A 13,067-nucleotide genomic window follows, 5' to 3' on the forward strand; every position below is an offset into this window, starting at 1 on the left:
TGGTGGAAGAACTGAGCTTAGAATTCAGATCATTTGGCTCTCAATTCAATGATCTTTCCACTTGTCAAAACAGAGTACTTCGGAAATGTTTGCTCTGTTTGGAAACTGGATACAGGAGGGCATGGAGCTCCTTGTCAAAGGGGTTTTGATCTTTTATTTGTATTTTTATTTTTTTAAAAGATTTTATTTATTTATTTGACAGAGATCACAAGTAGGCAGAGAGGCAGTCAGAGAGAGAGGAGGAAGTAGGCTCCCCACTCAGCAGAGAGCCTGATGTGGGGCTTGATCCTAGGATCCTGGGATCATGACCTGAGCCGAAGGCAGAGGCTTTAACCCACTGAGCCACCCAGGCACCCCAAAGGGGTTTTGATCTTATCCAGGGTGCAGTGGGAAGCAACTGGAAGGTTTCGTACAAGGGAATGCCATGTTTAAGTCGATATCCCCGGGAGACAGATTTGGCAGTGAGGTGTAGGATATGTTAGTGGAACAGAAACCCCAGGGGGTAGGCCACAGGAACATGACATCAAACTGGACACAGTTCAAATAAACATCTAACTGCATTCTGAGAAAGTTGTTTCCCTTTCAATTCTGTGGACCCTCTTCTGTTAGTGTTTAGGAAGAGGGTATCAATTTGCTGGTAGTTTTTGACACCCTTCAAATACTCTCTAATCTCCTTTTGAACAAAGAGAGAACAAGCCTCAGACTGGGAACTTCTACAAGCAATGTTGTCTCGCTAGAAATAAATCACGTTGCTTTGCATTCATTTTATTTGTATGAGTACTTTCCAGTATGACAAAAAGTACTGATTTCCCATTTCTTATTGTTATAGAAAGGTTACCATCAAATACATCTAAGTGAAACAAGTTAAACTAAGGAAAAATGTTAAGTCAATTCTAAGACGGGTGGTGTATCCATACGGGAAAAAACACTAGGAATGTGCATTCTAATGACTAAAGTTTGGAAAATTCTAGTCTTGGAGGCTATTGCAATAGGAGTAATGAGAATTTAGTTCCAGGTGAGATGATGGAAGCAGAAATCGAGAAGAAGGCTCTGATGGGTATTTTAAGGGAGTTAAAAAAGAAGGGGACAGTTATCTACCTGGGGTATTTTCTGCATCATTTCTTAGGAGGCCTATGGCTGCAACCACAGATAATAATTTTTAATCAAAAAGGCTGTGCAATGCACAGAGTTTATTATCTCATATAACAAGAGGCTCCAAGGTAAGAATCTAGGATTGGTTAAGTCAGAGGCTCATTGACCTTACTAAGGACTCAGCTTCCTTCTACTTCCAACCCCAGCAAAGAAGCTTTGTCTTCATGGTCTCAAAATGGCTGACATAGTTTGAGCAAGAAGACACGTCTTCTGGTGATGAAGAATGAAGAGTAAACAAACCTTCACCTTAAGGCATCTACACCAAAATATTTTCTTTCAGGATTCATTGTCCCCAAGTATTGTCACACGTGATGCATCAACCAATCACTGGCAAGGGGAACTAAAAGACTGTAACCAACCTAGAATAATTAGGATTTATTCTCTGAGTTAGTTTAGATCTTTTCTTGGAGGATGGCTTTCTCAAGATAATGGAGGCTCTGGTAACACATTTGGCTGGTGGGCAGTCAACCATGTCCTATACAACTTACACCAATTATCTAATGGAATTCCTTAAATTAACCCTTGAACAGAAGTGGAAAGTTCTTGAAGCTTATGGATTTTATTTTTAAAAGTTTTATTTAGTTCTTCTCTCCATGTGTTGGATTAAGGCAGACCGAAATACTTCCACTGCAAAATGAACATCTGGTTTAGTGATGCACATGGAGGGAGCGATGCGGAATGTCTGAGGAGACAAAGGGAAACAGCAACAGATCATCATAGAATCAAATATTGCTTTGAGAAAATGCACTAAGCTAAGACTCTTACCTTATTTTTATGACATGTCTTGTATTTCCCTCCTGGGTTGGTCTCCTCCCTCACCAATGTTGCACCCAGGCCATTTCCCTTCTAGTCTAACAATTCTGGTGCCATCTGGCTCTGCCCCTCTTCCTTTATTGCCATCTGCTCACCTCCTGGTCTTTCCACCACCTTCACTGAGGTCTCGGACACCTTAGCTACACCTCATTTCTGCGAGTGTTGAGGCTGGCCTCCACGTCTGGATATACAACCCTACAAACTAGCTTCTCAGTTTCCTGATCGCTGTGACTCCGCACCCCCACTCCCCTCTCCCCCAAACTCAGCCTGCAAACAAGGAGACTTACAGGTCTGCCAGCCCAAATTCAAACCACACCAAACAAAAAGCTATCGCCTCCCCCACTTCTAGCCATTATACAAATGCTATTGTCTCCTTTTGCCCAAACTGACTCAAAAGAGGCGTTGGGGCTTATTGGCCATTACTGTTCACTCTGCCCTCATCTCTTCGCATCCCAACCCAGGGCAGCCCCGGTTGGCTCTGCTCCATCAGCCTTCTGATGCCACTCTCACCACAGCTGCCAGTGAGCTGTTAAGTGGGGAGCCTGGGTGATAGGCATTTTTTAGTCCTCACCCTCCCCGCAGGGACACTGTCTGGGTCACCTTGGTCCCTCTCTCTCCTTGAGCTTTGCCCCCTCCCTCCCACCTCATGTCTCTTGGGCTTGCTAACTCTCCGGGCACCTCTGCCCTTGCATTTCCTCCATCTGGGCACCTTGCCTCCCACCGGTCCTGTAAACACTGGTGCCCCCCAAAGTGTGTGTCCTGCTCTCACTGCGTTTCCCATGAAGACTCCCCCGCAACCTCCGAGACTTCCTCCTCTCACCACTGAGAGGCTGACAACTCAAAAAATCGTGACTTGGCCCCAATTCTCTCCTCTGAGTTACCAACTTGTCTGCAGAAACAGATGTCCATAAACTCCTTAGCCCGAGCATGTTCAAAGCAGTGTTCATCCTGGCCATGTCTCAACCAAGTTAGACATGAGGCTTGGTCCTCGACTCTCCCTCATGCTTCGCATCCCAGTCTGTACACTCCACACTCCTGGAGTTGTTTTCTGAATGTCCCCTTAATCCCAACACTGTGGAGTGGGTTCAAACAGCACCATCAGCCACCCCACCCACCCACTCACTGCTCCCTGTCTTGGCCCCTCAGGTTTGTTCTTCCCAGAGAACAGACTCAGAAATCAGGCTGCCTGAGCTTGGATCCTGGTTCTGCCACTAACTCTAGCTGTGTGACTTGGACAATTTACGTAACCACTCTGTGCCTCTTTTTTTTTAATCTGTAAAATTGGAACAATAGCCGTATTTATTTCATAGGCTTGTTGAAAGGATTAAATGAGTCAATGCAAAATGTTTATAACAGTGCCTGACCAGCATTAAGGTTTTGTATTATTCCACTCAGTGCCTCAAGCCTTATGCCTCAGCTACACTGGTGAGCGTGTAGCTCTTCACACTCTGCAACATTTCTACCTAAGCTTTAGGTGTTTATTTCATTGTGTAAGGCTCAGCCTGGTTAGAAAATCTGGAACAGGAGTCCCTTGTCTTTCTTCCTGTGATACCCCTTTATTATAGCTGTAGATGAGCTTGCTACATTGTATTCTAATTGGCTGTTTATATGTCTTTCTTTCCTGCCAGTTCTGAGAAGGGAGGGACTGGATCTTATCATTGTCACATTAGTTCTAGCATAGTAAATGCTGCCTAGCATTTGAATATTTTCCAGATAACTAAGAAATAACTAAGTAAGTAAACAATTGTTTCATGTTTTTATAAGTTATAGGATTTTTAATCATTAATTTGTAGAGAAAAAATATTTGTGATCGGGACTAGAAATAACTCCTCGAGGATGTCCCACCAAAAGTGCTCATTCTGGTTTTATTTGAGGTGGTTTGGTTTGGGTGGGAGAGCTTTAAGCTTATTTCTTAACAGGGTGAGGGGAGGTTGAGGAAAAGTTACAGATACAAGAGAACACAGTGATGTCCCCTTGAACAAAGGTAGAAAGTGTCGGGAGTTAAGATCGTCAATCCAGATCTGACAGGAGAGACACCTCATTCCCTGAATCTTCAGGAAAGGAAGTAAGAAGCGGATGTGGGGAACAGATGAGTTTACATAGAGATCTTATTTAAGAGCTTCTGTGTTTTCCGAGAAGTAGGAGGCAAGCGCGTTCACTCAACTAGAATGCGGGGCAAGAAGGGAGCAGGAAAACCAGGAAGAAGGACCGACATTTAAAACGGGACAGAAAGATGACAAGGGACAAGAACAAATTAGAGGAGGAGCAGAAGCTACCCTAAATCTTACATGTCTGCCCTGGAACCACTTCAGGGGGAGGGTCCTGCTGGTGTGAGAGATCTGGGGAGAGGGCTTTCCCAGCAGGATCAGCGCTCACCCACAGCACCCACGGTGCAGAGCTGCCCCAGGACCACACCTGCTGGGGCTATCCCTGGCCTTTCCAAGAGGGAGCAGGGAGAGCTGGACTCTGCATGGGTGAAGGGCGCTGGGAGTGGCTGATTTTGGGTTCACATTAGGGACCCAGCCAGGGTGGTCTCCCACCTCTCCTGAAGGGTCACCTGGGTCGGCCAGCACTGTTAGGTTCCTCCCGACTGGAATTGCTTTCACAGGGTTAGAATTAATTCATACATGAGAGAAATTAGTCACTGCATGATTGTGATGACTCGTTAACTAAACAATTGGAACACAGCGCCCCCGCGTGGTCTTCAGGCCTCACTGCACCTTTTTCAGGAAAAGTTCTGAGCATTATGCCCAGAGGAAGTGGGGCTGGGTGGAGAAGGAAAGAGACCAGCGCTGGGACGTCAGGGAGACGCTTACGGAAAGACACAGGGAAAGACCAGCCTTTCTCTTACCTGGGCAAAAATGCCACCTCGGCCAATTAGAAGCCCCATGCGTTTGCAGTCGTCATGGATTTCATTGACTTCTTCCCGGGGAAGAGGCTGGCAGCTCACCTGCAATACATTTTAAAATATATTTTCTAGGGCACCTGGGTGGCTCAGTTGGTTGGGCGACTGCCTTCTGCTCAGGTCATGATCCTGGAATCCTAGGGTCGAATCCCCCATCAGGCTCTCTGCTCAAGGAGGAGTCCGCTTTTCTCTCTGACCCTCCCACCTCTCATGCTCTCTCTCTCTCCCTCTCAAATAAATAAATAAAAACAAAAATAAATAAATAAATAAATAAATAAATAAATAAATAAATAAAAATAAAGCTGTTAATTGCTGGATGGAGTCTTTTTGGGGGTGGTGTTATTAAAAATATCTGTTTTTATTCCAATTCAATCCAAATGCCTAAAGAAAAAATGAAGTTGAATGCAGATAGCCAGTGAATCTTGGCTCTGCCAATGGCTATCCTGGGAATTTGCTTCTTTCCTTGCCAAATTTGGAGTCGGCTTTATTGATGTGGTAATTCTCAACTGCTCATTTTGTTTTGCTCATGTAAAGGGCTCATTTCAAAGTCCAGGAAATGGTTCCAAAGTTACACAAGGGCATGAATGATCCAGGGTTTCCCTGGGCCATAGCGTGGCTTAGGGCAGCTGAGGTGGTGCCGGCCCTCCTCATCTCCCTGGCTTGTGGAATTTGCTCTTTTTTCCCCAAGACTTAATCCTCCAGGGTTAGGAAAAGTAAGCCCTTGGCTGAGGGGTGGGGGTGGAATGAGGGTGGAAGGGTGGGGGGGGTAGGGGGCTGGTCAGAGGCTGTTTCACGTTATCAGGCATTGGAGGTTGTCTCTCCCTGGGGGGTCCAGACATGCCACTTCCCTTTTGGTGCCCACTGGGCTGGGGGCCGGCGCCTTTTCTGTGTGTCTCCTGTCTTCCGAGCCTGAGTACAGACGCCTCCCTCTGTCTTAGTCATTTCAAGTCTGGCTGTGTGTGTGCACCTCCTGGAAGCCTTTCCAAACTACAGACATTTGGGGCTCACGCTCGGCCTATGGAATGAGAAGGCTTGGGGCAGGCCGGGGCATCTGGATTGGTGAAATGCCTGGCAGGTGCCCGTGTGGGAATTGCTGCTGTGATCCTGTCTTGAGCAAGGGTCTGTCTTCTGTGGCACATGGCTGTGGTAGCATCAACACAGGTCTGGCTCTCTGGTTCACATGTAGAGGGAGGCATGATCCTGGCTCCTGGGCCAGCCCCTGTCATCCTTGTGGGACACAGGAGGACCCCCTCTAGGGGTCCCAGCTTTGTCCTTCTCAGGGCTTCCTACCTACTCTCCCTCACTCTCCCTCTAGGCTTCAATATCCATTCCCCTCCCCCAACTCATGCCCCAACCCTTCCTTCCTGCTTAGATCTCAGTGTCTCAGCACAGAATAAGACTGGACCTCCCAGGGATGTTTGCGTTGTTGTCTGTCTTAAAGCTTTGAGATAAGGAAAATAAAATTCAGACTTTCAGATTGCAAGATGATGAGGACCTGGGATGGGGGATGAGACCAGGATCTTCTCACTGATCATAAAATGTCATCATGCATTCCTGCTTGCCCTTGACATTCTCTTCAAGTAGATGGGGAAGACTGAAATATGACAAAATAATTGAGGTAAACTGTGAGAGCCGTCAAGTGGTCAGATATGGTGTGGAGATAGTGAGAGGTCAGAGGGCATTCAGCACCCTCTGGAAAGGTTTCCCTAGGGAAAGTTGAATTGGTGGGGTCTTGCTGGAGAGTGAGGGTCTGCACAGGTGGAGTCTGGCTTCACTCTGGACTGGGCCAGCACCCACTCTGCTCCCTTGCCCATTTTATCATCCCCTAGCCTCAACTGCTGTGACTCATTGAACATCTTGTGTGCATTCCACAGAGAAGAACAGGGCAGAAAACTCTGAGGGACAGCCCCAGGACAGCTGCTCAGGCCCTGTGCTCAAGCCTGTGTCCCAGCTACTTGATAATCGAGTGGAGAAGTTCTAACTGACTCCTTGGTGGGTGTGTAAATGTCCCTTCATGTTTACCTTTTTCTTTTCCCTGCCCAATAGATCTGCAGTTAAATAAAATAATCCATAGTTATCGAGAAAAAACCTTAAAATGAAATGGAGGTGCATGAAGTGGAAAGTTTTCTCTCCCCCAATCTTACTCCTAGGTTTACCCCTTGTTGATAATTTCATGTGAACCAGACACTTTTTCTATTGTGCAAATTCATCTATATGCATATTTAGAAAAATGAGTCCTACTTTATAATGTTTTTCAATTTGGTTATAACAATTTACAGTCTATCTTAGACATCTTCGCATGTCATTGTATTTGGACCTCATCTTCTTTTTATAAAATTTAATTTTAATTTTTTTAACATATAATGTATTATTAGTCACAAAGGTACAGGTCTGTGAATCGCCAGGTTTACACACTTCACAGCACTCACCATAGCACATACCTCCCCAACTGGACCTCATCTTCTTAAAGGTTACCAGATATTTCATAGTTTGTTGGTAATTTGTTTAATCATCTGTTGTTGGATTTTTTTTTTAAAGATTTTATTTATTTATTTGACAGAGAGAGATCACAAGTAGACGGAGAGGCAGGCAGAGAGAGAGAGAGAGGGTAGCAGGCTTCCCGCCGAGCAGAGAGCCCGACGCGGGACTCGATCCCAGGACCCCGAGATCATGACCCGAGCCGAAGGCAGCGGCTTAACCCACTGAGCCACCCAGGCGCCCTGTTGTTGGATATTTTTGTTGTTTCCAATTTTTTATGATTACAAACAATGCCACAAACATCCCTGCTCATCTATATCTTTCAAACTTCTATCAGTATTTATTTTGGGCATATTTTTAGAAGTGGAATCGCTAGGTCAAATGCATACATTTAAAATGTTGATAGATGCAGGCAAATTGCGATGTAAAGGGCTATACCAATACATGTCCTCACTAACAGCAAATGGGAGTTTCAATTCTGGGTTATGTCGGACAGTGTTATAGGCAAGTTCTGAGCTGTCGTAATTATGCGAACATGGTCTGAATTGTTGCAGGGACCTGAACTCAGTCAACACACACTTTTAAAGTACTTACCATCTGCATGATTCCTGGCCTCAAAAGTGTATAACTTATTTAGGTAAGTAAAATATTTCTATATGAAACCTGAATCAACAAATACATGGTTTTGAAAGATCTTTTCAGAGGAGCTTTTAAGGGAATGGGTGCTAGGGGGCTTCTCTGAGGCCTGGAGTCCCTGTCTAGGGGAGACACAAACAAGCTAGGGAGGAGGGATGATGAAGAGTTAGACCTGGAAGAAGGCTAGGACTCCACAGGTAGATACAGACTGTAGAGTACTGTGGTCCATGGCTGGGGAAAAGTTTGAGTGGCATTGGATGTAGGGGAGTGAATGGCATTGAATGGATGTTGAATGGGACTAAGGAACGGACAAGCTGGGATGTAAAGCTGAGTGGTCAGCCTTCGGAGGCTATGCTTAATACTACCAAATGGCAGAGCTCATTTAGTAGATACTATTTGATAGCCTGTTTTATTTTTTCCATCACACAGTTTGCATACCTTTCTCATCGAACATGTAACTCTGCCATTGTGGGATGGATGTACCATAGTTTGGCTTGTCCTGTATCAGTGGCCATGTGGAGGATGCTGAGGTTTAATCATGAATGATGAAGTCCTGGTGAACATTTTGTTCGTGTGTCTCTGGGTTTGTGTTTCTCTGAGTATGCAGAAACTGGGTTTGGAACAGCGGGAAAGACAGGAACACTTTCTCTCTCGTTGGGTTTTCCTCTGTGGTATCTGGACTTTAAAGCATGGATTCTTTGGGGGAGCTCCTGCGTTGGGGACTAGGATGGACTCTTCTGAGCCTTAAAACAGCTCTTGACTGGACCATAAGCTGAAGATAAGTACTTGTGGCTTATGAGCCAGAAGGCCTAGTCTCATGTTACTCATATTTTGTTGTTTTCTTCCCTTAGCTTTAAAATCCTGTTTAAACATTCCAGTTTTGTACTGGATCTGCTGTGTGGCGTTAATGGAAGAGTCTTATATCCATAGTCTTGTCTGAGTCCTAAAATAATTGAGCATCAACCCTCCTCAACTAGGATGCCGTGTTAAGATAAATAGCAAGAAGCCACTTAAGAGAAAGTTGGACAAGAGTTAGGGTGAAGGGGTTAGTTAGTCTGACTTTGTCAGCCTGGTGCTAAGATTCTCCCCCTGTTGCTCTCCTCAGTGGGTCTAGGCTTTGCTTTTATGAAGGGGAGGGACATAGGCTGCAGGGACAGCCATGGAGACACAGGGAAGGATTTGAGAGACTTGGCAAAGAAAGGATCCACAGGGCTTGCTTGACACTAGAAACAAGGAGAGAAGGATTTTCAAGTTATTTTCTGGTTTGGAGGCTGGGTAATTGGGAGAAGAGTGAAGGGTGAGAAACAGAAACCACGAACTTGGAGGAATAACTGGTTTGGAGGAAAAAGCCAAGTTCAATTGTTGTCATTCTGAGTTTGAGGTCACAGTGGGAAATGTCATCAGAAAGTCACACCCTGCCTGGTTACTTGGAGACTGAAAAATATTCACAAACAGAAAAATTCAAAATCTTGTAGATCCTTAATGTCTTCACCCCAAAACATCCTCACAACTCTCTCCTGGCCTTCTCCCTCACTTCCATGAGCTCTCTGGGCCACCAGCTGTTCCCCAAATAACTTTCTCCCTTCTTCATATCCATATGTCTGATTCTAAATATTCAGTTGTCACCAATATTCTTTGCCTTGAGCGGCAGGAAAAATACCAGCTCCCTGTTCCAAATGCCCTCCCTCACTCTTCTAGAACTCTTGACCTGCTGGCTTTTGGCACTCCCCACTTGTCTTTGCTGGGCTTCGCTGAGCTCGCTGGCATTGTGTGCTCTCCCTGAGAATGAATGAAGTGACCCTGTGGCTCACGCTTCTTACTTTAATTCTTCCCAACCCCAAGAAGTCACACGGAGCACGGCAGATCAGAACCTACCTTGTCCTTCACCATTTCTATTCCTATCATGAGGCCTTTGCCTCGGACATCTCCGACAATCTCAAACTCATCCCGCAGCTCAGCAAACTTCTGTAGCATGTAGGTGCCAACATCATGACTATTTTCCTGTAGCTTTTCTTCTTTAATCACCTGTTTAGAGAAAGTCGCAAATGGCCTTGCATTAAAAAAAAAAAATTCTAATATTGACTGAGAAGCATTGAGAGATAAATGTGTACGACCTTTTTTATAGAAACTTGACCAGATGCTTGGAACTGAAAGTCTAATGGAACCAGGTCCTGTACAACAAAGAGCTTTGCTGTAAGGAGAAAAAAGAGGCTTGGTATAGCAGATATGGTCCCCAAACCCTCCTCATCTTCAGGGGTGATTAAAAATATAGGAAAGAGTAAAGACATGTCTCCACGCAGTCTGTAACGCCGACACCATTATCCTGAGGTTCATTATTACCTGGCCTGGCTGAGAAGTAGGATACAGTCGTGGGGAAGACAGTGCTCTGAGGGGAGACCTGTCACAGATTTTCACGCTACTGGGAGATTACTGGCCTCTGAAGAGTGGCCCTCAGCCAGGCACACACTATCATTGCTTGAGTGTCCCACTACAGGGCAGTGGCCTGACAGACTGACTGAAGCCCTGTGTGGGCCCAGAGTCAGGGCCCTGAAGATACGAAAAAATTTTTACCTACTTCCACTCCTGGGAGACACCTGTGATTTTTATCTCCTACACACAATATACCACATTTATATTTAGCTGATAAGAATTACATGACTTAAGTCCTGCTTATTCACCTAAATCCTCTCTACCGGGTCGCGGGGACGCAACACTTAAACAAAAAGTTGGCAATGTCTATTGAATGAAGCAAATGAAACACTCCTCTCCCAACTTTTCATTTTGTGATTTTATCCTATTTGAAGAAACTTTTTAATCAGCAAGGGAATTTTTATTTAAATATACTCAAAATTTTTAAATCAGTGAGTCATGTGCCTTGTTCAAAAATCAGAATGTATGAAAGTGTATGCAGTACAGCAGTCCTCGCTGACTCCCATCCCCCAAACACCAAGTCTCCCTCCCCACAACCAACCACAGAGAGTCGTTTCTTGGGCATTCTTCCAGTGATACCCTGCACTACTTAAGCAAATGTTCTTATTATGCACATTAGCAAGGGCATTTACCAGAGGAGACATCAGGGAAATTGAGGGACAGGGTCTGAACAACAGCTGAATTACCTCATTGGTCCTGATGAACGCAGTTTCTCTTTATGACTGTACCACCAAAGGACTGACTTCCTTCCAAAAGGAAGGAAGACAATAAAGGCCAGGCCAAAATTAACCCGAATTCAAGGATAGCAGTTGGTGACTATCCATTACATAGCACTCAAATAAAAAAGAAATTCCAGTGCTCTCAGCTAGTGACCTTTTCTTCTATTTCCTATGCATATGAAGTTGATTATGAATTATTTTGTATCTCATACTGCAAGCACCCAAAGTAGAACTTTAAAAAGGAGTGAAGGGGCAGAATAATCACTGGAAATTGAACTTAAATGCATGGATTGGTAATTACCTCTTCACTTGAATAATATGATGTGACAGAGGTCGGATAGTGTGTGTGTGTGTGTGTGTCTGTGTGTGTGTGTGTGTGTGTGTGTGTGTGTGGTTTTGAAGTAGCCATTCTGTGAAATGAGAGATGTTGATGTGGCTGTTGGAACATACCTCGAGCACAGCTGACCCAATGGCACAGGCCATGGGGTTTCCTCCAAAGGTGTTGAAGTGAAAAAGACGTGTAGCCAGAGACTTGGCAATCTCTAGGGGGAGAAGATAAAAGGTGAGTAGAGAGTGAGACGTTCCTATCTATAATCTCCCATCACACCATTTGAATTATATTGACTTTTGGGTTGTATTAATAATGTATTTCATGGCATCATATCCAACGCATTCTTCCTTCACCAGAGAGTGGAGGTTATGGGTGGAATTACATGTCTCCCCGCCCTACTGACCCCTCTTCAGATGTTGACAATGTGGATATATTTGGAGACGGGGCCTTTAGTGAAGTAATTAAGGTTAAATGAAGTCACAAGGGTGGGGGCTTTACAGCACTGGTGTCTTTCTAAGAAGAGAAAGAGACACTAGAGCTCTCTCTCTCTCTCTCTCTCTGAGGAAAAGGACATGTAAGGACACAGCAAGAAGTTGGCCATCGGCAAGAGAGATCTCACCAGAAATCAACTTTGATGGCCCTTTGATCTTGGATTCCAGCTTCCAGAACTATGAGGAAATAAATATCTGCTGTTTAAGCCACCCAGCGTGTGGTGTCTTGATATGGTAGCCCTAGCTGACTGATCCACGTGTCCAGTGGATCGGGAAAAATTGCTTATTCACCCTATGAGAAGTGTGATAACAAAATCTGTAATGTGTTGTGTGAGTTGAAAAGTACCTTAATGTTTGATTTATGAGAATTTACATGGAATCTTCATTATTAACCTTTCTTTCTATATTATACTCTTGGGACTAAGAAGGAAAAAATTTTTCTTTTTTAAAACAACACCAAGGATTTTGTAATATTATTTCTGGATTGTTTCTGGGTGAGCATATATTTGGTTCATTATACTTTACTTTCTACATCCACATTTTAATATCTGTAACAGGTAGAAACACAGAATGTCTGATTACATATTGCTTCATTTTCCCTTGTTGTTGTGACCTATAGTTTAGAAACTTCTGCTTCACCCTGCATGTAGACGTGCTAATCACTGAAGGAATTTTGCTTATAGCTGAGATTTGCATAAACTGGTTTTTTTTTGTTGTTTGTTTTTTTACCTGAAACCTACATCATTTGAGGAGATAAGGAAGTACAAACAGAAATACCAATGTTATGTTTAAGATTTATAGGAACGAGGGGCACCTGGGTGGCTCAGTGGGCTAAGCCTCTGCCTTTGGCTCAGGTCATGATCTCAAGGTCCTGGAATGGAGCCCAGCATCAGGCTCTCTGCTCAGAGGGGAGTCTGCTTCTATTTCTTCCTCTGTGTTCTCTCTCTCTCTCTTTGAAATAAATAAATAAAAATCTTAAAAAAAAAAAGATTTACACGACACCACCAGATACCTGTAGACAAAGAGCAACTGACCAAGGACAAAGAAGTTACAAGACCTTTCTCAGATGTCTACAGACATGGGTCACCTTTGTCTCCAACCCCTTCATGCTT

At 44.4% G+C, this 13,067-nt stretch overlaps 1 protein-coding gene across 1 annotated transcript in view; it reads right to left on the bottom strand.

The window, feature by feature from the left end:
* Positions 1–1,170: 1,170 nt before the first annotated feature.
* AGXT2 (alanine--glyoxylate aminotransferase 2) overlaps positions 1,171–13,067 on the bottom strand; it is a 34,825-nt gene continuing 22,928 nt past the window's right edge. Inside the window, exons 11-14 of the mRNA XM_047731237.1 lie at positions 11,584–11,675; positions 9,860–10,009; positions 4,817–4,915; positions 1,171–1,834 (exon numbers count right to left, since the gene is read on the bottom strand). Coding sequence (XP_047587193.1) covers positions 1,727–1,834; positions 4,817–4,915; positions 9,860–10,009; positions 11,584–11,675 — 449 coding nt within the window. The 3' untranslated portion in view covers positions 1,171–1,726. The remainder of the gene's footprint in view (positions 1,835–4,816; positions 4,916–9,859; positions 10,010–11,583; positions 11,676–13,067) is intronic.

The sequence above is a fragment of the Lutra lutra genome, chromosome 5, assembly GCF_902655055.1.
Source record: "Lutra lutra chromosome 5, mLutLut1.2, whole genome shotgun sequence".
In the NCBI taxonomy this organism is placed as follows: domain Eukaryota; kingdom Metazoa; phylum Chordata; class Mammalia; order Carnivora; family Mustelidae; genus Lutra; species Lutra lutra.